Raw genomic sequence first — 25,546 nt, 5'->3', positions numbered from 1 at the left:
GAGGCATCGAGATCAGGGTTGTCCCATCAACATTTATACTTGAAGTCCTTTATCGTTGTTCTCTTCTGATTCGTCCTCTGTGACTCCTTTTAACTGGCTTGCATGCACTAAAGGTACTCGAGGGATATCAAGCATCAGCCTCGAGTACCAATGACCATGGTGGCGGCCGCTTTGGCACATTGGACCTTTTAACCAATGAGGATTTCTGCAGACGCTTCACGCGACACCATTAGACCAACCATGCTTTTTAAACACAAGCAAGCAAAGGTTTGCTATGGACCGATGTGTATTATGGACCGATGTGTGTATCACTTCGGCTGGCAAGTAGAAAGCATCAGATGTTCAAGTCATCATGCCTAAAGCCAACAGACAATCATGCCATCACCGTGAGCACCATGATGAAAAAAAAAAAAACACGAGCCACCGAATATCCATCCGTCGAAGAAAAATACAAAGGAGAGAATTCAGGAAGGCACAGACGAAAGAAATAAACAGCACAGACGGTCATCACAAGCAGATAATGAGAACAAAATAATTTTTTTTATCAACTTCAGATTGATGGAAAATGGATCTCTTTGGTATCCATTCTGTCGTTTCTCTGGAAAGTTTTTTTTTCTCCATACGAGGAAGGAACAGTCACATTACAACCGAGGATTACCTAGAAACAAATAGAAACTTGGGAGAATAACCGAGTTCAGATTGAAAAGTGGATTTTTGTCTCATCATTCTATGGCAAGTCCTCTCTAGCAGGATCTTGCATGCCGAAAAATAGAGGAAGCTACGACTGAGGGGAAAGTCGATACACTGATGGCGAGCAGCGAGAAACAAGGAAAAGTGGTATTGTGCCCTTGGAAAAAAGATAACGGAGGAGAAAAACGCCGTTTGTGATGATCGCTCGCTTTCTGTGGAACAGCCCTTGTACATAGGCATTTGAATCAACCAAACACAAAAACAGAAGAAAGAAAACAGGGAAGGATTAGAACGCCGGGAATGGATGCAGATGCGATGCAATGCGTGAGCCGTAACAGAAGAACAACGAAATAAAGGAGTATGAGAGACCATGAATTGGCCATCCCGAGGAATATGGTACAGAAGAATTGAAATGATGCTTCAACCCAGCCTCGAATTCAACCACCAGGTGCGAACTAAGCCCTGTTGTAGAAGGAGGTAGGAGGAAGATGCTGCTGTTGCTGAGCTTGCGAATACCACTGATTGGTAGACGAAGGGTCTCCTTCGAACCACTGACTTTCGATATAGGGCAAACGACCTTGTTGGCGCTCCTGAGGGCGTCCAAGAGGCTGATAATGCATCTGCTCGCGCTGAACATTCTGGGGCTGTTGCATGGCGCGAGATGGAGGCGGGACTAGCAGGGTTGAGACACCGCGGACTGGACGGTAAGGACTATTACGCTGGGCCAAGAAGTAGGACGGCGACAACTGAGACATGTGGGCCTGACCTGCAGGTTGATACTGACCGTCGGTGGGAGAGCCGGCGGCGGAAGTGGGGAAGGGACTCTGGTGTCTTGATTGGGCAACAGAATGAGGAACCGAAGCCATGGCGAGAGGCGTGGAAGCGTGCGAGACGGCGGCCGGCATAGATGTTGCTGCGGTCCACGAGGCAGGAGGCTGAGTAACGTTGTTCACGGAGCGTTGCGAGTACTTGAGAGGAGGTAGCTGAGGCAAGTGTAGTGGCAGATGCTGTGAAGGCTGAGGAAGAGGCAGGCTTGGAAGAGTGGGTCTCGGAACGTATTGTGACAGGGTTTGGGTAGGGGGAGGATAAGCCGGAGCAATCCTCTTGGCCGGAGGTTCGGTGTGGCTATCGAGGCTTCTCTTCCGTGAAATTTGCGATGCCAGATCAGGGAGCGGGCCGAGGGAGGATGGGTACTGAGGGAACGATTGAGTGACGGGGGGACCAGCACCGTAGTATGGAGGCGAGGCGTGATTCGAGACAGGCGGCGATGGGAGAGTGTGTGGTAGTTGAGGCATGGGTCTCGAGGCGCGGTCGAAGAAGCTGGCAAAACGGCCCAGCCTGTTCTGCCACTGAGTCCACTCTTCAGCCGATGTGAACAGAGCGTATTTCATGTTGCTCAAGAACTCGACTTCCATGATGTGCACTTCGGCGACCGAGATGCCTGAAACCTCGGCCCATGTCTTGTTTGTGTATGTGTTATCGTCCAAAAACTTGTTACCGAGCATGAGTGCTACCGTGAGCAGACGATACTCGCTACCAGGCTTTCCTTTGACACTCGGATTAAGTGTCTTGAGGCGGTAAACAAACAGGAGGGCGAGGATGATGACGTTCTGTGTGACTTGGGTGGTCGAGAGAATGGTAGTCACCCACTTGCGGAAGCCTGTCGTAGGGATTGCCTCGGGTACCAGTGATTGCACATTGTACGTCGTTGCAGGGTCGTCAGCCCGGTCCAATGTGCTCGAGCTCTCGAACCAGAATAAGCATGTGATCTGGTCTCAGTCAGTGGCGGGTTGACATGCTCGAGTAGTACATAATTGCTAACCTGTGCTGCCAGCTCAGCGATGCTTCCTTGGCTATTGTTCACTGATCGTGGAATCTGTAGTGAGGGTGCGATCGCGCTCATATGCGAGTCCCGCTTCGAGTTCGGAGGGTCGATAAAGTGCACAGGGTGTGGTTGGTAGACTGGACTGGGTGGTCTTGCGGCGCTCACTTCAGGCTTCGGCAGTTGCACTTGATTCTGGGTCTGGTTTTGGTCGTAGGTAGGCTGGTCGTATTTGCGGTGCTCGTACTTGATAGGGACGGCAGACGGTGTCTGTCCATAGTAGCTGCTGTGCTGGGGCTGCACATGGGCAGCAACACTGTTCATATCCGGTGGTGGAGTGAGAGGCTTCGTCGACGAGAAGGTGACCTGAGCCGAGCCAGCAGGAGACTGAATGTCGAGAGGGAGCTTGTGATGTGAGTGGCTGAAGGACTGAGATGTCGAGGTCGATGAGTCGACAAAAGGGTTGCGGAAGTAGATGCCTGGCGGCGGATACATGGACAGCATGAGGTAGACAGGAAGGCGTGATGGAGATGAGCAGATTCGTGTCAGTTAGAGGGCGAGAGCGGGAGCGAGATCAGGTCAAGGCAAAAGAATTATTGCATCGCCCAGGGTTAGGTTCTTGACAACAAGGCAGAGTCGAGGCTCGTGCTATCCAGGTGGGGGAGGTGTGGGCAGTCAAGCAAGGAGCTTGATGGAGAGATGAGTTGTGAGTAGAGGTCAGGTATGTAGAGCGAGCAAAAGGTATGACAGCAACAGCGGACGGCAGATCTGGCAAGACGACGACGACAAGTCAGACCAAGGCAAAGGCTATTCCATGATGGCTATGACAGTGCGGAGTTGGTGGAGGCCAGCTCGTCAAGCACCAGCAGCACAGGGTACATTACGGATGCACGCAGGCAGCCAGCAATAACGAAGAGCCTTCCGATGATCATGGCGGAAAGCCCGGCGGCGCTGGCAAACCACAACGTTCGTGAGGATTGCCCGGCGTGAAGTGTGAATCAGTGGTCGGTAGGTTCCAGACATGGACCCAAGACCTTGACCGCAAAGAGGCGCAGATGCGAAAGGGAAAAAGAGGGTCAGTCAGGCCAAAACGTTGACATCAACTGCGGTCCAAGCACTGCTAGCTCGCCCGATACTGTATTATTGGCCAGCATTTCATCAAGCCAAAGCTGCCGGGGCCAAAGGCCAAAAGGGCCCCTCGGCGAAGCTCTGCGTGCCCTCCCATTCCAGGGCAGTCCGCATTAGGCCGCCTATACCTGGCTACTGTATCATCGCTGTGTCTCGTCCACACACGCGCGCCCGCTGCCACGAGCGACCCAGCAGCATAGATAGCATAGCCCCTGCGTGCGCAGAGAGTTTGTCATTTGCACACGCTGTAATCCTGCTATCCGTCACAGTCCATGATCCATCCCTCAGCCCGCGCCCGGCCCGACCGACACGAATCCCTCGCAAGCTCTTGCAGCACGAGAGATGATTGTGATACGATGCCTCCCGTTATTCATCACACCCATGCCCCATGCTCCATGCTCCATGCCGCTGCTCCTTGCGGGAGTTGGTGTCGGTGGCTGCTGCTTGTCTCCTGCCTGTTGCGAGCTGCGAGCGAATCGACGCGCCCCGACGGATGTCGGCCTGACCAAGCAACCCAACGTAACGAACGCATCCATCCCCCATCATCGATAATTTGGATCAAGTATTGGCTGTGCCAGGTCCCGCCGCTCACGCGTCAAAATTAACTTCAAGGATAAAACCATGTATGCAACAACTTATCAGTAGTCACCTCCAATCCTTCGCCCGACCGATCCATACAGGAATCGGCGGCGTATATGCTCGAACACGAGTGTGCATGACCTCCGCGGCTTGTGCGGCTCGAGCATCTTCTGCCTATCATGATCAAAGACAAGGGCACATTTGCACTGCCTTTGATTCGTTAAACCGACACACCAACCTTGGCAGCCACAAAAGGGCCGGCAAATAGCAATCAAAAAATTCCTCTGACAGAAGAAAAAAACCTTGCAAGGGAAAGAATCACGGATCCCAAGCCATCGTTGCGTTAGCTGCACTGGCGACGCAGGCCAGAGACGACGCTTGGCTGGCTCCGTCCGTCTCACACGGTCTTGGTGCCACCTGCGCAACATCCAGCAAGATTATACTCAAGTCTCAAAGACTCCCAAACTGCTGTGCCGTCTGGCGAGCTAATTTAATCGGACCAGTCCGTATCTCACAATTCACCCCGCGCTCCGTCGTATTGCATACAATTGACCCACACGCAGCCTGGGCGACTGACAAGCGATACGATATCCGACTTGCCCGGCCAGCGTGTTATGCACCTCATGCCTTGACGATTTAATAGGTATCATGCCGATGACACTACGGGCGTTCCTCCCCTAAATGACTATTGCCGTCGGCGTTAAACTTCCGCCCTTTCTTTTAATCACGACCCACCATGTCTAATTTGAAAAAAAGGAAGGTCTCGAGTAAGCAGCAACATCATCTTGTTCTGGAATCCGTCTCCTAAAGCCGAGGGAGTGGCACCCCGTAGCATGGTTGATTTACAGCTCTTGCTTGTCCATCCGTGACTGCCGTGAGCCGTCGCTCGTCGCGGTCGCCTCGATTGGCTTTCTTTACCTGGTGCACAGTGCTTCCAGCAAGCGAACGCTATCTTTGTCTTGTCACGCTTGGTGCAGATGTCTGATGGGCACAGCACGGCGACTATTACAATTCTACTTTTCTTAAAACCGTTCGTTGGCTGTACCACACGCCAGGGCTTGGTCATGCTAATCATTGCCTTACCCAAGCAAGCGAGGAATCTGGATTCATCTCCCGGAACCACACCTTTACCTCAATGCTCATCTGCCTTACCAAGCATGCTGCTCAAACGCGATACACGAAGCCTATTAAGCGGTGACGAGTCAAAAACCATTTATCGTTGACCGTGTTCCATCCCGAGGGCGTCGCATTATCATGTCTTAGCATCCATCAGCTGGCCTGAGAATTGTTGAACGGTCGCTTGGCCCTTGCAAGGACTGCATCACGTCGCTAGAATGCACCCTTGGCTATCGGTCTCTTTCAAGCATCGCACACACGCGCGGCATGTCGAAAAACTTTAGGCGCCTTGCGTGACCGCCTTTGGGACTTCAATACCATGATCAGCATGCTCTAACATCAGAAAGCCGTTGCCACTTGTTTGCGAGTCACAACTGGTGGCCACATCAGCCATGATGGTGGCTAGACTAATCAAAGGCATGTCCGACCATGTTGCTGGATCGTCACCGCTGCCCGACCTTGAGTTGCATGTTTGAGCGATGGATGGTGCACCGGGAGTCGTTGCAGGTAGTGTATTTGCACAGTAACCATCAGCAGTACAGGGTACGGTTGTTACAACATGCTTGTCCAGTACCCACTCGGTGGAATGTCCGAGACAGCAGCTGACACGATTGTCCTTGTCTGCGAATAAGCCACGCAGGCGGAGCGGGACCACATCATCAAAAACAAGATGATAACAACAACCATGGACCATGCCGCCCGTTTCGCGTCCCCATGCCTGGTGTCGAGTAACGAGGACTTTGATATTGCGATTCATGAGCAATGATTATGAGCGAGCCCCGAGACCGTATATCCGAGGGCTAGCGAAAAGCACAGGTCTCACTCAGCCTTGGGTGGGCATCGTGGTGGACTCATGTGTGGGGTCAGGGGCGCTATTCCAAATGAGTAAGTTTGATTGAATCGGGACGAGACGCCATTTCGCGAAACGCGTTCGCATCATCATCTTGGCGAGTCGTTTGATGACCTACCGTACATGCTTTTCCCGGATGTGGGTTGGACGTTGGGTGAGAAGGTGCTTCAGAGTGACAGCCTGTGCTTCTAGCTATTCTCGTTGTATGCATGATGCGACCTCCTAGTTTCGTACTGTGGTTAGGGTGTGGAAAAGTCAGATCAGATGCGGCAACAAGGAGGTATCTACATCATCTAATTCGTCATCAAAAGAGGAGCGAACAGCTGGTGCTTCAAAAGTGCAGCCGTTACGGAGCAAAAGATGCGGACCGTGGACGAATCGATTCTCGATCTTCTGTTTTGCTTGCAGCCTCGTGATGACAATCTTTTCTTACTCTGCTCGCATAACCGCCGGTCTCCTGTGTTTGACCATCCAACATCCTTCCCGCTGAACGACTCCTTACGACTCATCTGAAGGGAAGCAGAGACACCGCACGGGCGAGCGCAGCGGGACGGGTTCGACGGAGAAGTCGTTGGTGGAGCGCACCAGACAAGGAGCCCAAAAGGCAAAACAGTCACTCACCAAAGAATCCTGAAATCTTGCTTCATCCACCTCCATCACATCCCGAGTGACGGACGCGAGTCGTCCATACACACAAACCCAATCAACGCTTGTCGCTGCCCGTTTCTCGTTCGCTCTTCGCTAGTGCATTCTTTTCAAGAGAGCATGGGGAGTTCGTACTCTTGTCTAGGCCTTTTTTCTCTGCTGTCTTCGCCTGCGTTTTAGCTACCCGCCGCTTATCCTTTCTCCTTCAGTCCGAGATCATGTGGACTAGTAATCAGCGACACGACACGACATGCTCCATTCCTGCATATTTTTATTATTTTTATTGCTCTCTCCACCTTTGCCTATCGTTGTTTACCCTTGCGTGCCGCGATAGTGGAGGCACAGAAACCGACAAGCAAAAAAAACTTTGACATCGTTTGTTCGTACCTAAAGGTGTGGATCCCGCGATGATATGCCAATAAATGATCATCTTTGCACGCGTGGTCCACAGCTGACAAGTGTTTGCGAATAAGAGGATTTACGAAAACGACTTTTGGGATTTCCGTTTAGCGTGAAAAAGCGGCTCGTACGAGAAGCCAGCGCAGCCAGCTGAGCCAGGTAATTGAAATATTGATCATCGGATCTCGGTGAGAAACACAAAATCGAATACGAAAGGAGAAAGGTCAAGGACTCAGGCATCCGAATTAGAAGTTATGCCACAACGGACCTTTGACTCTGCTTGCACCTTCAGGTGGCAGACCCGAAAGCGGTCGGCCGACCCGCCGGCATCACCGCAAGATCAACGAACAGGCCCAGCCACATTTCCTCTCCACGGCATGCCTGTGGAGCAGTTAACTCTGTTTGCTTTCAAATCTCAAACCCTCGCGCATGTCTCATCAGTCTGATTCCAACAGCAGGCCAGCTCCAGGCGGCGGACGCCGGCGCGCAAGGTAAGAGCCCCCTTGCTTGTAGCGGTCAAAAGTCAAAATACCATCAACAACACAAGGCAGGCGGCTGTTATGGAAGGGGCTCTTTTTCAGTGCTTCCAGCGGACATGCGAGCAACCGGGGTCCGGTAGGCAGCATAGCTCCGTGACCGAGCCTCCCAAGGCTCGTCCGTCACCCATGCTCAATAGAAACTCTGCGAAACATGCCTTTCGCCTTCCCGCAACCCGGCTGACTGGGTCTGATGGCTGCGATATGCGATATGCCTTAGGAGATTTATCCTGTATCAAAGAAAAGAAAACCAACGAACCGAATGGACGCATCATGCGCCCGCCACAACTCAGATGTCTGCGAATCGTGGCTTCGCTGTCCTTTTACATACCACACATCCTCGGTTCGCCAATCCTTGTATGATCAACAGCCGCAAGCTGTGGAAAGTTGGTTCGCATTTCTGGAAAGTGTCATTTTGGCATTTGGCACCAAAGCACCAAGTATCACGAGTGAGGCGTTAAAGTTACTTCTCGAGCCCTGCAAGCGGATGACCACATCGTCTCTCGAAAGCGATCCTCGGATTCCTGCTCCTAGAAACAAGCAAAAATAATCGTTCCGTTAGAATTCTGGTGAGGGCTGAAAAGAAAGACGGGCGTTCCCATTCACGTTGACAAAAAGTATGCACTTAAAGAAAAGGATCGACTGTTCAAAGATCTTGGAAAGCTAAAACAAGCGAGATGGCGTTTCTTTGCTCTTCGGCAAACGAACAACGGGTGGTTTTTTTTCCCTTTCCTTTCATGAAATGGTTCGATATGCGGGCTTTGCAGAGTGGAGATGTGCAGCAACAGATGGAACGACAAGGCACACGCAGGTGACGCATAGTGTTCCAAGATTGTACACGCACACACGTCATCCACAAGGCAGACGCAATCACCAGCTCAGCGGAAAGAAAAATCGATCATTTGCTGCCGAGGACGAACTGCAGCTTTGAAAGCATGCATTCCACAAAAGGGTGGAGAAAACGACGATTCGATAACAACCCGCTGTCGTCTAGATTCCAACATCTGTGCATGAACAAGTCTCGTGATGCCCTCCCTGTAGATGGATTTTTGATCTCTCTCTCCAACAGAGGCAGGCGCAAGAGAACACATCATCAAACCGCCTCTGAATCCTCTTTTTTGCACAATAACTAAACCCTACTCTACCTTACGCGGCGGCATTCTTGTCCTATATTGCAAGTCAGATGAGCCCCGACTCGTTTTGACGCAAGTGAGCCACGTCCATTGACGCACCCCAACCGACATCCTAGAGTAAATCCACCTCTAGCTCATGCCACACTACTGATTTGATGAGGTTCTTGTCTGCAGTGGTCACACTGACACACATACGACTAGAAAGACACCAGCCGTGAAAAGCAGGCGAAAAGGTCAAAGATGGTCAGCGGCAAGCAAGTTAGCAAGCAAGGCTACTGCAGGCTCTTCTGGTCTCTTCCGTATCTAGTCCTTCCCAACCCTTCGGAGTCACTTCTGAGCGGTGTGTGCGTAAGCATGTAGAAATGTAGGTCAGGTCGCTTTTCCTGCAGGTATCCTTTTCTTTGCCTTCTCTCTACAATTCATCCAAAACCGCACCCCTACTGCGTACACGAGCATAAGAAAAAAAAAACTTGTTGGGTCCAAGACCTCGGGCCTGCAGTCAGCGCAGCCAGCCAGCCAGCCATCTTATTCCCGTTCAGCTGCTGTCTCTGCATGCCAATCAATGCACTCAAGCGCATATTTCTCTCAGCGCAAACTTGTTCGTTTGTGCTGTAAGCGACCGATGGGCTCTCGTTGCTCCTCGGGACGTGATTTACAGCCGTCCGAGAAGATTGCACACGCATCTATCACGTCTGTAAAAAAAACCCAAGGGTCAAACGGCAAATAGGGTGTTTATTGTCACCAAAGCTCCAAAAAACAAGCAAAGTCTGCAAGTCTAACGCACCAAATCCGGCTGTGACTTCAGACTTTGTAGCGTGTTTCCCTTGACTTTGTTGCAGAAGTAAAATAGGGACGGGGAAAAAAACATCAAGCAAAGTGACAAGGGGGTTTACTTGCATGTTAACCTTGTGTTTTTCGTTCATGTACAGGGAAGAGTTCTTGATTTCTGTTGATCCTTGATTTTCTACTTTCGCTGACCCATACAACATGGTTACGGTGACACGCAGTTCATCAAGTTGTACAGACAGAAGGAAACATGGACAGAAAGAAATATGTGTAAGCATCAGAGTATCTGCACAGGAGGCTGTCACTGCAGAATCTCTTGTCGTTCCACCTACTCAAAAGCCATCTTGCTTTTCAAGCAAACACGACACCTTCCCCAGGAAACGTAAAGATGAAGAAGAAAATGTATTTGATACACGGGAAGCAATTGGCATCCCTCGTTTTGTAACTGTATTACACAAATCACCAAACCCTGTTCTCGCCCTTGGAGGCACCCTTGGCACCGCCCTTTGCCGCAGCCTTCTTGTTGTGGTCGCCGACACGGCCTTGGCCAGGAGTCTTGAAGAACAAACTAGGACCCTGGCCCTCCTGCAACAAATGGCTCAAGTAACCTCTGTGCGCAGGGTCTCTGTAGTACTCAATGTCCTTTCTGCTGGCCGGGTCGGGAAGCCTGTACTTGAAGTCCGGGCGGGGTGTGGGAGGGGCAGCGCTTTGGATGCTATAGATTGGATCGGTGTCACCCTTGAGAACGCGCCTGATGGAGGGTTTGGTGTAGTAGCGAGTGATGAGCTTTCCGCCGGCGGCCTCGACGGCAGCAATGGCCGAGGCACTGGCGCGGGAGACGACGATTTCGACAGGAGTGGTGAGTTTGTCGGAGCCGCGGGCGAGTAGCTTGATGCCGTCTTTGATGCCGTGGACGCAGCGTGAGCTTTCGAGTTCCTTGAGTGTGATGGGTTCGTTTGGATTCAGACGGCCTGCGTCGATCCAGGCTTGGAGTCGGTTGACATTCAGCGGTGTCATTTCGATCGAGTGTCTGAGAACAGCACGTATCAGCCATGTAGTTCATATGGTCACAGCAACAGAGAAGCAAAACGCACTGGTTCTCGAAACCTCTGACACCATGCACGACCTCCTCAGGCGTTTGACCACCATTGAAGTTGCGCGGGACCTTTCCATGAGCCTTCTGACCCTTGTGGCCGCGTCCTGATGTCTTGCCCTTGCCGGACGAAGGACCTCTTCCTCTTCTGATCTTCTTGTTGTAGGCGCCCGAGTTGTCCGAGAGCGATGAAAGAATCGAGGCGTTTCTCTGTTGGGCGGGCTGTTGGGCGCTGCGCAGGAATGGTTGCAGCAGCGAGGCGACGCTTGCGTGAGGTGCTGTGGGCCGGCATAGCGATGCCCGTGAGAGGAAATTGAGTCGTGGCGGCATCTTGTGGTTGTGTGTGTGATATGTCGAACAATCGAGGCTCGTTCGAATAATCCTCGACTCCAGCGACGCCGCCCACGCTATTGACCAATCACGTGTCAGCTCTATCCAGACACCATCATGAACTCAATTTTGTCAACTACCATTCATACACACAGATACAAGTTTAGAAAGAGGAAGTCATGTCGTTTTCATCATCTGTGCTGTGCATTCCATCCTGGAGCCAGTCGTATGTCTATCCAATTCCTGGTCGTTTCTTGACCATCTACGCCATGCTATCCAGCAACAACACTTATTCAAGAACCAAACTTCCTCCAGTGACTATCGTGAGTAGCAGTGCTATTGCTGTCAGTATGCCAGCTCCAGCCTTGTCACCAGTTGTGATCTTGTCTCGATTCACCGCCGGCATACCATTGCTACCCGTCGTACCACTGGTCCCTGTGCCTGCACTTGGGTTTCCTTGACTTGTTCCTCCAGTTGTTGCTCCCACAGGCGCAGCTAGATCCGTCGTATCCATCATCATGGCTTGAATGACTGCGAGAGCAGACATTTGTTCGCCCACTCCTGATCTGCCATCCCACGTCGTCGTGTTCCACTCACGGCCGCAATGCCTCCCAAGTTCGCCTCCTGAACACTGTCCTGCCGCTCCGGCAGCCGACTTGCGCAAGTACGTGAAGATGCGCTCGTACAGCTCTGGAACCAGTTGTGCTGTCACTGCAAGCCATCGAGTGAGGAACGCCTTGAACGCCGGCTGGTCGTTGTTGCAATTGCCCAGGGGCTCACACGTAACCTCAACCATGACTCCTCCCATATTCTGAGGGAAGAACCGTGCTAGTGTGGCGTTAAGAAGACCATCGATGCGATCCATGTACTTTGCGTCACCAGTCTGATATCATGTTAGTATGGCATCTTGCATATCGTGCGGGACGACTCACGTAATTGTAGAGATATGCGTTTCCGGCGATGAAAACACCATAGTTGTATGTCCACTGCAGCTGACTGGCATCCGAGCAATTCTTCTGCGTACTGGATCCGTCGTTGACCTGCCATGTGTCGATCTCAAGTAGAGGTGTTCCGGCGTACCACTCCCACATCTTGTCTGCCCAGTCGACGTATGTTTCGTTTTGCGTGTAACGGGCCAGGCGTGCAGCCAACTGGAAGAAGCCACCGTTTGAGACGGCGTTCTTGTAGTCGTATCCAGCATTGAAGGTAAAGATCTGCCAGCGCAGTCCTCCGCCACAGGTTCCTGCGTCCCATCTTGATGCTTGCTCGTTGAATACAGCCTGTGCAAGTGCGAGCCACGATGGCTGACCGGCTCCAGGGTCCTCGAATTTCAGTTCGGCCGCCGACATGGCACTGAATGCCCAGAAGACTTGATCATCGTTACCCTGTTCATTATCGTATCAGCCATCCTGTGACAAAGTGGTGTAGCACTGCTCTTTGAGAATGCATACTAATGACTTTGACTGATTTCTGGGCATATAGTCCTTGTCGTCTCCAACTTGGTGCAGCAGAGCGGCCTTGACTTCGTCGTTGTATGTCGTGTCACCAGTGTAGTACCAGTATTCGATCATCTCGCCAAACATGGCGCCCGCTTCCCACCAGTAGTACGGGGCTGGTAGATTTCCTGGAACATCTCCTGTGCGATTGCCGGTATAGTACGACATCAAGTCATATGCGACCACGCTAGCCGTTGACCTGATCGAGTCTGTATGGCATCAGCCTTTGGTGACCTTGTGTCAAGGTACTGCTACAATCTTACCCGGACTACTGACATCGAGTTGTAGTGCCGACCCAAACTGTGCTGTCAAACACAACGCGTTGACAAGCCATGACGAAGATATCGGTTTCATCTCTGTGGTTCGCGACAATGCAAGTGTTTGGAAAGGGCAACGGTGTGAACAACGAGAGGAACCAAAAGCGAGAGTAGTGTCACGGAAAAATCGAGCGAAACGCGAAAAGTGGTGGCGTCGGACTGGCGGTTCAGTAAGACCAGCCTTCGAGATTCGTGACAGCGAGCGAACGAGATCAAGGTGTTGTGATGACGAAGTGCGCGAGTATCACTCAAAGTTGAAACAGAGCCAGCCCTTTGATGAATATCGTATTGTTCAGCACTACTCCGGGGGCCCGCTTTTTCATCTGCCTGTGTTGAGCGCGCAGACGGTGATCAAAGTCGCCGTGTACCGTGACTCCAAGCCATGCCACATTTCTCATTGGTGTCGAGACCGGAGGGGTGTGGATTCCTTGTTGATCCTGATTTTCGATAACACGCAAGCGCTGGCGTCCCGTGTCTTGCCAGCCCTCTGCGCGCTGATACATCCTGCTTCTGCTTCTTTCCTGTCGGTCCGACCCTTAGATTTCTACTTGCACTTCGACAAACCAGCCATCGACCAGCTGAGAGTCGCTCCTGCACTTCAGGACGCAACCGATTGCAACAATCCTCAAAGAGGTTGTTCCTGGACAAAAATAAACATGACAACCTCTCGCCCGTTGAAAACGCCGATCCCATCATCGCTAAGCAATCCTTAGCATGCTTATGTGCAAATATTCTTGCTTGATCTTGTTCCAGTGCATCACCATCGAATCTTCGCAGCAAGACACGGAACGGATAGCCCTAGCTCATCATGTCTGAGGGCTACATCGACTAATCAGTGGCTAGCGAGTGGCGGGCCGCCTCCAGTACAGATATTTTCTACCCGATGATGGCCTTGGCGAAACAGAGACAGGGTGTGTCCACCACTAAGAAATGGTTACCTTTGACTTGCGATATCATAGCGAAAACTTGTTTATGTATATATCATTTTTTTGTCTGTAAGTTGCGTTGGTGCTAGATTTGACTACTGCGAGTATCGACTTGTTGCATTGCGTCAAAATCCGAGAGTCGGAAATGGCCAGGGATTTTCGTCTTCATCATCGGCTAAGCCAACGAATGAAGCGTAATCACCCGCTGCTGACTATGTACCCTTACAAGATTCATATGAAAGAGAGCAAAGATGCAATGCTGTATATGTGGACAATGTATCCGATGCGGTGATGATGTCCTGGTATGTGTGAAAGCCAGTATAAATTTAGATAATCACCTATCTCTTGTGACGACTTACAAGCAAGACATGAGAATCTCAGTTTCGAGGTAAGACAGAGACTATCAACACACATCGAAGTCGTTCACTCGGCCATCTGGATCGTTGCAAGAACTCAAGTACAGCTACGTGTCCAGACGTGATTGATCTTGGTCTGCGGTCAGGCGATGTTTGTACTGCGCTTCGGCCATGAGAGATTATTACGACCATGAGCTTCACTGGTGTTGGCTTCTGATAATATGGTATAAACGTGATATTAATCATGAGCACCCGCTAAGCTCTATCTGCCTACTTGGTCTTTCCAACACCATCAGCATAGTTGTCGAGCGGTGCAACATGTTTGATGGTTTCCCACAGAGCATCAATCTTCTCAACAACCTGAGCAGGCAACGGTCCACGATCAAGACCCTCCAGCGTCTGTTTCAACTGCTTGAGGCTGCTTGTGCCAACAATGATTCCATCGCCATGCTCGGCCTTCAAAGCAGAGTTGTACTTGACCCAGCGGTATGCCAACTCAGCACGCGAGATATCTGCGTCGCGGGCGATCTTCTCCCATTCTGTGAGAGATTCTAGGAGCTCGGGTTTGGCGTACATGCCGCTGTAGAGAGCGCCAATTCCTTCCTTGGAGAATCTGCCCTTGCCATCGAGGACATCTTGCTTTGTTTTGGTGAGGAAGCCGCCGGCCAATGGACTGTAGGCGTAGAAAGAGATGCCAAGCTTGCGGAGGGTGGGCAGGAGTTCGGTGTCCTGGCGACGAGCTACTGGTGAATAGTTGCCTTGATAGACCGAGGGTTTCACAAAGTCGTTCTTCTCGCAGTATTCGTAAACAGCCTGGACGTCACTAGCTAAAAAGTTGGAAAGGCCGAGTCTCTTGAAGATGCCAGCTTTGTAGAGCTCGTTCACTGCCGAGAGGACGTCGCCATTGGGTTCACTCTTGGATGGTGCGTGGATATAGAAGACATCGAGAGCTCCAAGCTTCTTCGAGCTTTCGTGGCCGTTCTTGATGATTTCGTCCTTGGTGTGGGCCTGTGATCCGAAACCACCAGGAGTCTTTGTGTCGATGATAAACTGGTCACCGGCCTTTGCTTCTCCGAGGATCTTCTCAGAGTCGCCGTAGAGTTGAGCGGTGTCGATAGTCTCGACACCGTGTTCCTTGAGAATCTTGAAGACATCCTGGCACTCCTCTGCAGTCTTGAAGACGCCAAAGCCGACGCTGCCTCCGCCAAATACGGTCTTGATTCCTGATCCGGACATTGTGATAAATTTTCAAAGGTATGCTGCTGTGGTTCTGTTAGTCTCAGGTGAAGCGGTCGCCCCGCACCTTTTGTACTTTCAAGCCGAACTGGCGATCTCTGGAAAGTGTGTTTCGAGCGTTCTCCTCACAGTAGAAGCGGAGACACAGTCTCCCCGCTCCATGTTAGCACGTATAGTCATCATCTTGGAGACCGCTCTTCTGCGACTCCTTCGACGAGTTCATTTGTAATCAAGTCCCCCAAGCTTACAAAGAAGGCAGCCGCAGGGAGTTATCTGGCCTCAAGCTGCAGTGGTCCCGTGTCAGTCATTGGAAAGGAGCAGCCGGATGTGGAAGCGAGGATTGTGAAGTCATATGGCGACATTTCCTGCCACCGACTTGGCACCATGCAGTGCTGGTAGCTGTTTGTGGTATCATTTCTGATGCATCAGGATTCAACTGTCTTCCTCGTATCTGCCCGGACATGAGAAAACACGAATATTTCACTCAGCTGAAGACTTGCAACTTCACAGCCTCGATGAGATGCCCAACGCTTTGGACTCTGGTGAGAGGGTACAGAGTCAAAATAGCATTAGCTTTGACGGCGTCGCCAAGAGCAGGACAGAAATAAATTCAAGATCCTTCCAGAGTGCCAACAACATGCGAGGCGCACATGTCAAGCGACAGACCAGACGTGACAGGCTGATAGCTTTCGACTCGACATCGATATGACAGAAAACGATTTTGTTTTCATGGAGACTCGAGAACGTGTTCGTGAAGCCAGCGCTTATCGCAATCTGTTTGATAGGTGTTGCGCGATCATCATAGAGCAGTGCACAGGCGCTTTGAGAGGATCGAGGATGCACACCCTCCCTCCCACTTGTAGGGACTTTGTGACCAGCGGCGTTGTGCAGACTTCAGCTGGGAAACGCTGAAGGGGGTTGCAGTCAGCAAGGAGGTGGTCTTGTGTAGCTCGTATCTACCTTGGCAGGTAACTCCTGGCATCCTTATCGGCAGAGGCTACGAGCGCCACTCTGCCTTGAGCAATAAGCATCCAAGATTGAGAGGCTGTGGTTCGTATCGAGGATTGAGACATCCAAGGCGAACCAACGTTCCCATGTTGGTTGGCCGCTATGTCATAATTTGGCTGGTCCCTTTTTCCAGCCGTTGGTCAATTTCCTTCCTTCGGACAATAATAATCTCTTGGTTCCCTCGCATCGTCGACTCGTCACTCGTTTTCCGACCCGACACTCGTTCAAACCACGCTCGCTCGAGTAGCCTGCTGCGGCGGTGAAATCACTCTCGCCTACCCACTGTCTACCAACTGCTCGCTCTCGCCCGGTATACCGGACACAGTCGTCATGGCCCAAGAACATCTTCTCCCTCCCCCTTCGCCGCTTCCCCAGTTCCGCCGTAGACCGACGTTTCGCAACACAAAGACTTTCTGGATTCCGCTCGTCACGATTGTCATTTTCTTGTCCATCTTCTTCACCCCTCTGCCCCGCACGTACGACGAACACCGCGATGCCGTCATCCAGTCCATCACAGACACAGCCAAAGACGTTCTGCCTCCGGTACTCTCGTCCGACAACTGGCATCCTACCGACCTCGACAATGTAAAGGCAAAATACGCTTTTGCAACTTTCCTCGCCGGAAATGCCGATCAGGACGAGAACTGGGAGAACGACCACTATTTTATCGCTACGCGCATTCTCGCATACCAGCTGTTGCATGCGCCCGAGACTTCATCTCGCGACAAGTCGATTCCCTTCGTTGTTCTGGTCACTGAGAATGTGTCGGAACAAAAGAGACAGAGATTGCGTAAGGACGGAGCGGTCGTGGTTGTCGCAGACTTTATCAAGGCCGATTGGGTCAAGACCGAGACCAGCACGTGGCAGGACGTCATGACCAAGCTGCGTCTGTGGGAGCTGGACCAGTTTGAGCGCATCTGCTTCCTCGACGGCGATACTGTCCTGGTCGAGCCTTTGGACGCCATCTTCGCTGACGAGGCCGTCGAGACTCGTGGCACTCTGACCCAGCCTGCTGCCACATTGTCCGATGAGGGAGTCATGCCTCTCGAGTACAACTTTGCTGGTGTACCCGAGATGAATCGCGACCACGGTTACCCTCCCACCGTAGAACACAACGACTATCCCAACGTCGGCTACCTCAACGCTGGCTTCTTCGTTTTCAAGCCTTCGCGCGAAATGTTCGACTACTACATGTCGCTCCTCAAGCTGAACGGCCGCTTCGACCCTCAGTTCCCCGAGCAAAACTTGCTGAACTACGCCCACCGCCAGGATGGAAACATGCCCTGGACTAAGCTCGGCAATGAGTGGAATATCCACTACCCTAAGGTCGACGACCTTCTTGGTGGAGTTAAAAGTCTGCACGAGAAGTGGTGGTCGCCCGAGGTTGAAGATCTCAAGCCTTATATGGAGAGCTGGCGCTGGAGAATGGAAGGCCACTACGAGGCCAGAGACCAAATGCTCACCAAGGACTACCAAAAGCACGGCTTAAAACAAGAGTCATAAGCGTCAGCATGTCTTAGGGATTTGGAATGAGGCGTTTTCGGGTTGGGGATCTTCCTTTCTGCACAATATCCTGGTTTGGAGCGTTTGCAGGAAACCAAAGGCGTTGATGGCTACACTGGACTAGGAGCCGCGGGTCAAAGCATGGCATATTTCTACATCATCAGGCCACACTGGCTGTTTCAAGGCTTGCTTCGCAGCCACTTTATTCGCACGAACATAACGCTCATATTCATAATACTTTCTTCCAAGTCATGCCGAACTCTAGGAGTGTTGAGGTGTTGTCAGGGTAATGCTTTAGCCCACGTCTTTGACAAAGCTTTCACCGTGTGCGCGATTCCCTTTCTTCCACGCTTCGTCCAAAAATTGAGCTGTTTTCGCGCTTGATTGCATTTTCCGTCTTCTCCTGTTTCTGTTCCATGGGTTTGCGGACCATGGATCGGGATCTGAGTACCCAGAGAAGGCCTCCGGTAACGGCAAAGAAAGAGAGAATATCGGAATGCTGACGGCTGCATGTGGTGGTGAGTGAGATGCAATCTGTCAGACGAGTATATATCGCCTTACAAGAGCCCAAGGACGCCCTGCGGTGAGATGGGCTTGGGTCCGGGCATGTTGGAAAGTGCTTGGTATCAATGGATAGGTAATATATCAGTAGAATTACTGGTGATGCTAGGTCGTTGATGCAGGTGAGTAATGGGTGAAGGCTAAGGATGTATCAGCATTCATGAGATTGAGCTGATGAAAACCATGCCTTCCGTTACAACTCTGTTTATGCTAGATGGCAGGAACGATGGATTGGCTTTGCAGCATCATGCACGCGAATAATGATCAAGTCGCAGATACTCTTTCCTCGTCATGAGAACTCATCCATCGAACAGAGTCGCACTCGTACTCGACTAAGGCAGCGCAGAAGAAGATCTCATTGCGGAGAGCCGAGCAAATGAACAATCGCAGACGAGGTTGTGTTGTCGTTCAGAGGACTGCATTTGAAGAAGAGGCATGGGCCATGGTCTGGCTGTCAACGGCAAGTCGAACCGAGACCGACCGAGAAACCGCAACCACGCATCCTGGGACTTGCAGTAAACTGCAGCATCAATGGCTTACTCAGTACTGTACAGTGTACATCTTAGGAGCGCCATGATCATCCACCCCACTGTCTTATGCCCGGTAGTACACGACGATAAGATGTGCTCATACGTACGACTACAGGCGACATCAGTCGAACGCGCTCGGCCGTAGATGCCCATACAACTCTCGAGCAGACCCCGGTCATACATCAAGACCCTGCCTAGCTGATGGTCTGCGCTGCGGGACATTTTCACCACTCAGACCTCCGCAACAAGGTTGCACATCAATTGCTTGGTTGAAAGCTTCAGGTCCAGTGACATGGTTACCAACCAGATGCCATCCATATCTGGACCCAAGGCTGCCTTATCCTGTATCTCTCGTCTTCCCTAGATCGTCCGCTGTTGATGCATCCTACCGTCTCGCAAATCCCCACTGTCCGAAGGGTATACCATTTCCTCAGGACGCCTTTTGCTAATCACTTCTTGTCTCGGTCTGTACATTGATACTTGCGTGCTAGAATAGGATGCTGGATACGAACCCTTGTAAGGAACGCTCCTCGTATCGTGAACTCCTCAATGGCCTCTGCTCTTCTCTGCAAGCTGAGGTCGCGTGCCGCACCATCTGGTACTACCACAATACTACTTGCTGGAAGGATTAACTTCAATATGCACAAGGCGATAATGCACATGCGGACTCTTGGTTTCATGCTTGCAAGGATGTATTCAATGAAGACAATGAAGTACGCATGGCTGGAAGTTAAGTGAGTGGATGATATGGTGAGTGGAGGTGCATCATAAGTAGCCCCGTGCTGCTCTTGCCAACCGAGCTGCATCCGATCTTCACAAGTTGTTCCAAGATGCTTGCTCTATCAGGATCTCTTGTATTGCTCGGAATCTGTTTCGCAGTACTACTCTGGGTTATCCAGGTGCGTATACGATTGAGATACACTATAAAAGTCTCTCTACTAACTTTCTACTGACAGATTGTGTATCATTCGCTCACATCGCCACTCAAGAATGTGCCGGGTCCATGGATCAGCCGCTATACCAACCTGCAACTTAAGTTCGCTGTCACCGGAGGCCGCCGCATCTTCTACATCGATGACCTACACAAAAAGTATGGGCCAATAGTGCGCATCTCGCCAACAGAAGTTGCTGTAGCAGACCCCACAGCTTTCAAGCAAATCCATGCCGTCTCTTCCAAGTTCACCAAGGACATATGGTACGAGAAGCTGACCAACTTCCCCCGGCTGAGCGTCTTTACCATGCGTATCCCCCGTGAACATGGCCAGCGTAGGAAGCTCTTTGCTCGCGGCTTCAGCAAGACATATCTCAGAGAACATTGGGAACCTACCGTCTGTGAGAAGACTCTGCTTGCGGTGGAGAAGATCAAGGTCGATGCTCAGACTGGCGTTGCAGATCTGCTCAAGTGGTGGACGTTCATGGCTACTGATATCGTCGGTATACTTGGCTTCGGCGAGTCGTTTGGTATGCTCGAACTTGGCAAGGTATACCAGTAACTCGTTCAAAGCACTAGTACCTTTCTGACCGAGGTTCTTAGAAAACCGAGTATATTCGAGTACTCGAGGCAGCTCTTATTGGCAACGGGATTGGTGCCGAGATGCCATGGCTCCGTGCCATCGGAAGTCGCATACCGTTCAAGCCACTCAAGGAGGCCTTCAACTCAAGCGCATACATTCTAGGCTACGGTACCAAGGCCGTCGAGAACGCTCGCAAAGGTGGCCACGACTCCAACCTCATGGCCACCATCATGGCGGAAGCCGAGAAGGGCGAAGCACACGTCGATGACATGGACGTCAAGACAGAATCGACATCACTGATTTTCGCAGGTTCGGGAACGACTGCCAACACCATGACTTTCCTCTCCTGGGCAGTCGTATCCCGACCTCAACTGCGTGTATCTCTGGAAGAGGAAGTCGCCCAGTTGGGAGACACTTTCACTGATGCCGATCTCGAACAGCTGCCTCTACTGAATGCAGTCATCAACGAGACTCTGCGTTTGTACTGTGCTGTACCAGGCAGTCTACCTCGAGTAGTGCCCGAAGGTGGCGCCACACTCGATGGATATTTCGTTCCTCCAGGCACAACAGTCAGCACGCAAGCATACACCATGCACAGAGACGAAAATCTTTGGCCAAACGCCAATGTGTAAGTGCAGTAGCACGCGTTCTTGGTACCGGAATCACTGACATTCATTCTAGCTTCGACCCCACCCGCTGGTTCGAGGGCAAACACCAGAGCGCTGCAGCCAAAAGTACATTCTGTGCTTTTGGAGCCGGTGCCTACAGCTGTCTCGGCATCAATCTTGCTTGGATGGAGTTGAGATATGCTACTGCTTTCCTCTTCCGAGAGTGTAAGGGTATGCGTATTGCTCCGAGTATGGCGGCTGATTGTATGGATTTGGAGAATTACTTTGTGATTGTGCCCAAAGGACACAAGTGTGAGGTTACATTGCAGTGATGTCGAGGTTAGATGGAGTCGAGCGAGGAGTGTGAATTTGGATGGCAGATCGTTGGTTAATGTTGTGCTGATGTTTGCGGGTTTATTCGTCTACTGGTATATGTTTGATATACAATTAGTAAGTAAATTTACCTACTGTCAGATTCAGAGCTTGGCTTCTGCAATCTCTGGCTGAATGTTGGTCCATTCCACAATGTCGCCAAAGTTCATCATTCTGTTCGATCCTTCTGGGCCAAATCGATCTTGTAAATCTTCCCACTTGCGATTTACTGCAGTCTCTGGACGCCAGCGGAAGCTGTGCTTCATACGAGGATCCAGCTTGTCTTCCATCGCATCTGTAATACTGTGTATATGGTCAGCATGTTACTACAGCCAGATAAGGTGGTTTACTCACAATCCTCCAATGACTGGAATGTGGCAGAAACCGTGGCCTGAAGCACCACATCCAAGCACAAGGCTGGGATACTCGGGGTGCTTAGATATGAGGAAGGCCCGATTGGGAGTGTCTGCGCACCAGCAGATACGTGCAAAGCTGAAGGGTCGATCGGCGAGGTGTGGCATTGTCTCGCGAAGAAACCCTCGAGCTCTTTCCTCTGCCTCTTTAGGGATTTGGTGCTTTGCAAAAGGTATACTCGACCGTTGAGAGCTTCTATGTGTCAGTTTATGGAACAGGCTCCATGGAGAGGGCTTGGTGACTTACTTCTGTGGATCGACCGACCAGTTGCAATATCCTGGATGCTCATCACACATCTTCAACTCGCCTTTGTCCTCATCAGGCTCCATAAAGAAGCCTCGCTCGATGTTGAAAAGGACTGGTAGGTTTTTGAACAGCTGTAATTCTTCCTTTGTCATCTTGATGTGAGCCAGTGTCCAGGCTGTGGGTCGCAGTTGGTCTTTCATGTCGAATATGATACCTGCGTTCGCGCCAGCGCAGAGTATCGTACGGTCTGCCCGATGCTCGACACCATCCAGTGTCTTGGCTCCTTTGACGTCACCATCCTCATAGATCAGACTCTCAACTTTACCCTTCTCTTCGCCAGTGATGAACACAGCGCCAAGACGTTCTGCTTCTCTGGCGGCACTCTCCATGGATTTTCTCGCGTGGATCCAGCCGGAGCCTTTCTTCATCCACCAACCCTCCCAGCCAGGAAAGTCTCCAGTGAGAACACCTTTTGGCATAGTCGCCTGGAAGTCTTCCTTGGTCTTGAGCGGCAACCAACCCGCATCCTCGCTGGGGCCACTGGCAGAGTTCATGTGTGCACGTCCGACATCTGAAGTCGCAGCAATGATGCATCCCGTCTCGTGGAAGTATGGTGCGAAGACGGGATCTTCGAGCCATCCTTTGGTTGCTTCGTTGATCAATGTGTTTGCGACGTAGCGTTCGCTTGAATCGGCACCAGCAGCAAAAGTCCCCAGTTCGAGAATCTTGTTGACGTCGTTGCCAGCGGAGATGGGGGATGGTACAGCGTAAGGATCGAGAAGAGTGACGTGCTTGTATCCTCGTCTGGCATCAAGTCAATATCACGCGTGATGTCAGAGATTGTTCTCATCAGACCTTTTCAGGTGCAGAGCTGTAGAGATGCCCCAGGTACCCGCACCGACGATGAGAATTGTCGAGTCCGAAGATAGAGAGCTAGACATTGCGAGAAACTTTGTGGATAGGCTTCAGGAACAAGAGGAAAGAGCGTCGTGGTGTCCAGTCTGCCAAACAAGCAGAGACCTACATAGATATACACAGCCACTTGACCTATAACGATTCGTCTGAAAACACAACGGTATCGAATTCACCTCAAGGTGACAGCGGGGAGATGTGGACATTGGGAAGGTCCAACCCAAGTGGCCCATGCGGCTCAAGCCCATGACTCGTGCCTCCCTCGGCCGCCCCAACCTCTCACCCGCATTTTCTCTTCGGCCTATCGTACCCCAAGTCATCACCAGACGAAGCCTGACTTGGACCTTCCTGACTTTCTCGGTCGCCCTATCGTTCTACCGGATACGGCATCATGTTTAAGGCCCACCTGTTCTGACCAAAAATCCGTCATGCCCCGCAAACGAGTGAATCCTCTGGAGCCCGCAAAGAAACGCAAAAGAAGTGGCTGCGACAGATGCCGTGCTCGTAAGGTTCGCTGTGATGAGCAGAAACCGACTTGCGGCCAATGTCATGCCAAGGGCTTTGACTGCTCAACGAGCATCAAGCTCAAGTGGGAACAAGACTATACCAGTGCTGGACGAGCATTCGGGAGAACTGGCTTATGGAGCAAGAACGCCGCTGATAAATCGAGCGCTTCTTCGCCATGCATCCATGTTACCGAGGATGAAGTGTCTTGGATACAGATTCCTTTGATTTCTTCATACAGCTTTATCAACGCTACGGTAGGGAATGTCGAACAGCTTACCACTCTGGAGAATCTCGCACTGGAAGCCACACCAGCATTGGATGTCATTCGCACCAACGATCGCGACGACACTTCGAGTACTGCTTCTTTGTCGCCATGGCTTTCTGCTAGACAACCCGTGTTCTTGCCTCGTCAACATTCTATACCATCTGCACTGCCGATGCTGCCCGATCTTCCCAGCCCAATGCACTCAAATCTACTTTCGTATTACCTGGAGAAGATATGTCCCCTTACCGTTCCAAGTTCCGTCAACAAATCCCCTTTTGCCAATCTGATTCTTCCATTCTCCATGTCATCTTCTCCCGCTGTCTTGGACGCACTGCTTGCTCTCGCAGCCTGTCACAGATCGAAAAAGGATATCGCCTTTCGTTCGACTTCGTTGAGACTAGGAGACAATGTTCTGCGCACTCTACGCGGAAGGCTCAGCACCGAAAATCCTCTGAAGGTTGCCATGGATCCTGGAACATTGGTCATCATGATGATTTTGTGTCAATACGAGATCATCAACGAGTGTGATAAACGCTGGGTTGTCCACTTGAAAGGAGCTCGAGATCTGATACGAGTTCGAAGGCATGCTCAACTCAACCTCATGGCTGGGCCGTCTTCCAATGAGCTTGTCGAATTTACTGAGAAGTATTTCGCTTTTCAGGATGTCATCGGTCGAACTGCGTGTGGCGAGGAACCGATCTTTGGCAGTGACTTTTGGACATCACAAGGCGAAGACACTGATGCCTGGCTTGGCTGCTCTGCTGGTCTTGTATCAATATTGTGCGAGATCACTGAACTTAGCCGCCAACATCGATCACAGCCAGGCGTATGTCTTCTACCTGAGTTTCAATTTCAGGCGGCATCCTTGGAACGCCGGCTTTGCAGCCTGAGACAGAGGGTCTTTGATGAAGATGACAACCTACTTCAGTTGTCTGCCGAGCTGAAAAGGTTGGCAGCTGAGCTTTACTTGCATTGTGCTCTCAACGGTGCAACTCCCGCGATGCCTCTTGTTGTTGGTCATGTACAGCAGATTCTTCGTCTTGTCTCTGTCTTACTCGAGCATGGAGTGCTTGCAGGCCTGAGCTGGCCTCTTTTTGTCGCAGCTGTTGAACTCGACCCCATGGAGGATTTCGAATGGGCCGAAAAGCAAGATCTACCCGATGAGGTGCCAAACTATGCTCGACCCTTTGTTTTGTATGCCTTGGACAGTCTCGGAAGATCGAATGCTATTGCCAACATAGTCAAAACGAGATCTGTCATTGAGAGAGTATGGCTGAACAGGAGTTATGATGATTTCTCTAGCACACAAGCCGAAGGCCTCGACAAAGGCCAGAACGACTGGGAGCGCTATATCGCTCCCTTGTGTGGTGGCTTGAGTCTTGCTTGAGGACGGAGTTGTTATCAGCGTCAAGCTGTTTGACGCATACGCCTTTGTCGTCTCTGGTCACTATAATAGAGACCCTCCTGAGTCTGTCCGCCCTATCTTCTTCCAGTTCAGGCAGGTCCATAGTTGCGGACTAGACTTGTCCAAATTTGGATGTCTGCTATACTGACGGTGAAATGTTGTCGATATCAACACATGCCGGTAAGGTTGATCCGACTCACGGCACACTTCGCGTGTACCTTCGATTCGCTGGCGCTGATGATATCCAACGAGGCCTATCTTTA

At 51.3% G+C, this 25,546-nt stretch overlaps 8 protein-coding genes across 8 annotated transcripts; 3 read left to right on the top strand and 5 right to left on the bottom strand.

Annotated features, from left to right (window-relative positions):
* Nucleotides 1–1,145: 1,145 nt before the first annotated feature.
* On the bottom strand, nucleotides 1,146–3,016 carry M436DRAFT_61337 (uncharacterized protein; the record flags this gene model as incomplete). Its single annotated transcript, XM_013574848.1, has 2 exons — nucleotides 1,146–2,459; nucleotides 2,513–3,016. The coding sequence occupies 2 exons, from the start codon at nucleotides 3,014–3,016 to the stop codon at nucleotides 1,146–1,148; spliced, it is 1,818 nt and encodes a 605-aa protein (XP_013430302.1).
* Nucleotides 3,017–10,143: 7,127 nt separating this feature from the next.
* Nucleotides 10,144–11,107, bottom strand: M436DRAFT_40449 (ribosomal protein L15; the record flags this gene model as incomplete). The annotated part of the gene is made up of 2 exons (XM_013574723.1): nucleotides 10,144–10,714; nucleotides 10,779–11,107. The coding sequence occupies 2 exons, from the start codon at nucleotides 11,105–11,107 to the stop codon at nucleotides 10,144–10,146; spliced, it is 900 nt and encodes a 299-aa protein (XP_013430177.1).
* Nucleotides 11,108–11,396: 289 nt separating this feature from the next.
* M436DRAFT_40664 (mannan endo-1,6-alpha-mannosidase) lies at nucleotides 11,397–12,957 on the bottom strand (the record flags this gene model as incomplete). Its single annotated transcript, XM_013574764.1, has 4 exons — nucleotides 11,397–11,990; nucleotides 12,040–12,492; nucleotides 12,559–12,812; nucleotides 12,867–12,957. 4 exons carry the CDS (start codon nucleotides 12,955–12,957, stop codon nucleotides 11,397–11,399), a joined length of 1,392 nt encoding a protein of 463 aa, XP_013430218.1.
* A 1,515-nt stretch (nucleotides 12,958–14,472) lies between these two features.
* Nucleotides 14,473–15,438, bottom strand: M436DRAFT_61334 (putative oxidoreductase; the record flags this gene model as incomplete). The annotated part of the gene is made up of 1 exon (XM_013574847.1): nucleotides 14,473–15,438. One exon carries the CDS (start codon nucleotides 15,436–15,438, stop codon nucleotides 14,473–14,475), a length of 966 nt encoding a protein of 321 aa, XP_013430301.1.
* Nucleotides 15,439–17,019: 1,581 nt separating this feature from the next.
* Nucleotides 17,020–17,898, top strand: M436DRAFT_12350 (nucleotide-diphospho-sugar transferase; the record flags this gene model as incomplete). Its single annotated transcript, XM_013574470.1, has 1 exon — nucleotides 17,020–17,898. A coding segment is annotated over one exon (879 nt), but the record flags the coding sequence as incomplete, so codon positions are not given.
* Nucleotides 17,899–19,993: 2,095 nt separating this feature from the next.
* Nucleotides 19,994–21,494, top strand: M436DRAFT_40095 (cytochrome P450 monooxygenase-like protein; the record flags this gene model as incomplete). Its single annotated transcript, XM_013574674.1, has 3 exons — nucleotides 19,994–20,521; nucleotides 20,575–21,182; nucleotides 21,236–21,494. Coding segments are annotated over 3 exons (1,395 nt in total), but the record flags the coding sequence as incomplete, so codon positions are not given.
* Nucleotides 21,495–21,638: 144 nt separating this feature from the next.
* M436DRAFT_39251 (fructosyl amine:oxygen oxidoreductase) lies at nucleotides 21,639–23,135 on the bottom strand (the record flags this gene model as incomplete). Its single annotated transcript, XM_013574521.1, has 4 exons — nucleotides 21,639–21,837; nucleotides 21,889–22,140; nucleotides 22,195–22,998; nucleotides 23,050–23,135. 4 exons carry the CDS (start codon nucleotides 23,133–23,135, stop codon nucleotides 21,639–21,641), a joined length of 1,341 nt encoding a protein of 446 aa, XP_013429975.1.
* A 399-nt stretch (nucleotides 23,136–23,534) lies between these two features.
* On the top strand, nucleotides 23,535–25,265 carry M436DRAFT_61330 (C6 zinc finger domain protein; the record flags this gene model as incomplete). The annotated part of the gene is made up of 1 exon (XM_013574846.1): nucleotides 23,535–25,265. The coding sequence occupies one exon, from the start codon at nucleotides 23,535–23,537 to the stop codon at nucleotides 25,263–25,265; it is 1,731 nt and encodes a 576-aa protein (XP_013430300.1).
* Between the last annotated feature and the right edge of the window lie 281 nt (nucleotides 25,266–25,546).

Source organism: Aureobasidium namibiae (assembly GCF_000721765.1).
Source record: "Aureobasidium namibiae CBS 147.97 unplaced genomic scaffold scaffold_3, whole genome shotgun sequence".
NCBI lineage: Eukaryota > Fungi > Ascomycota > Dothideomycetes > Dothideales > Saccotheciaceae > Aureobasidium > Aureobasidium namibiae.
This window is presented reverse-complemented; position numbering and strand designations above follow the sequence as displayed.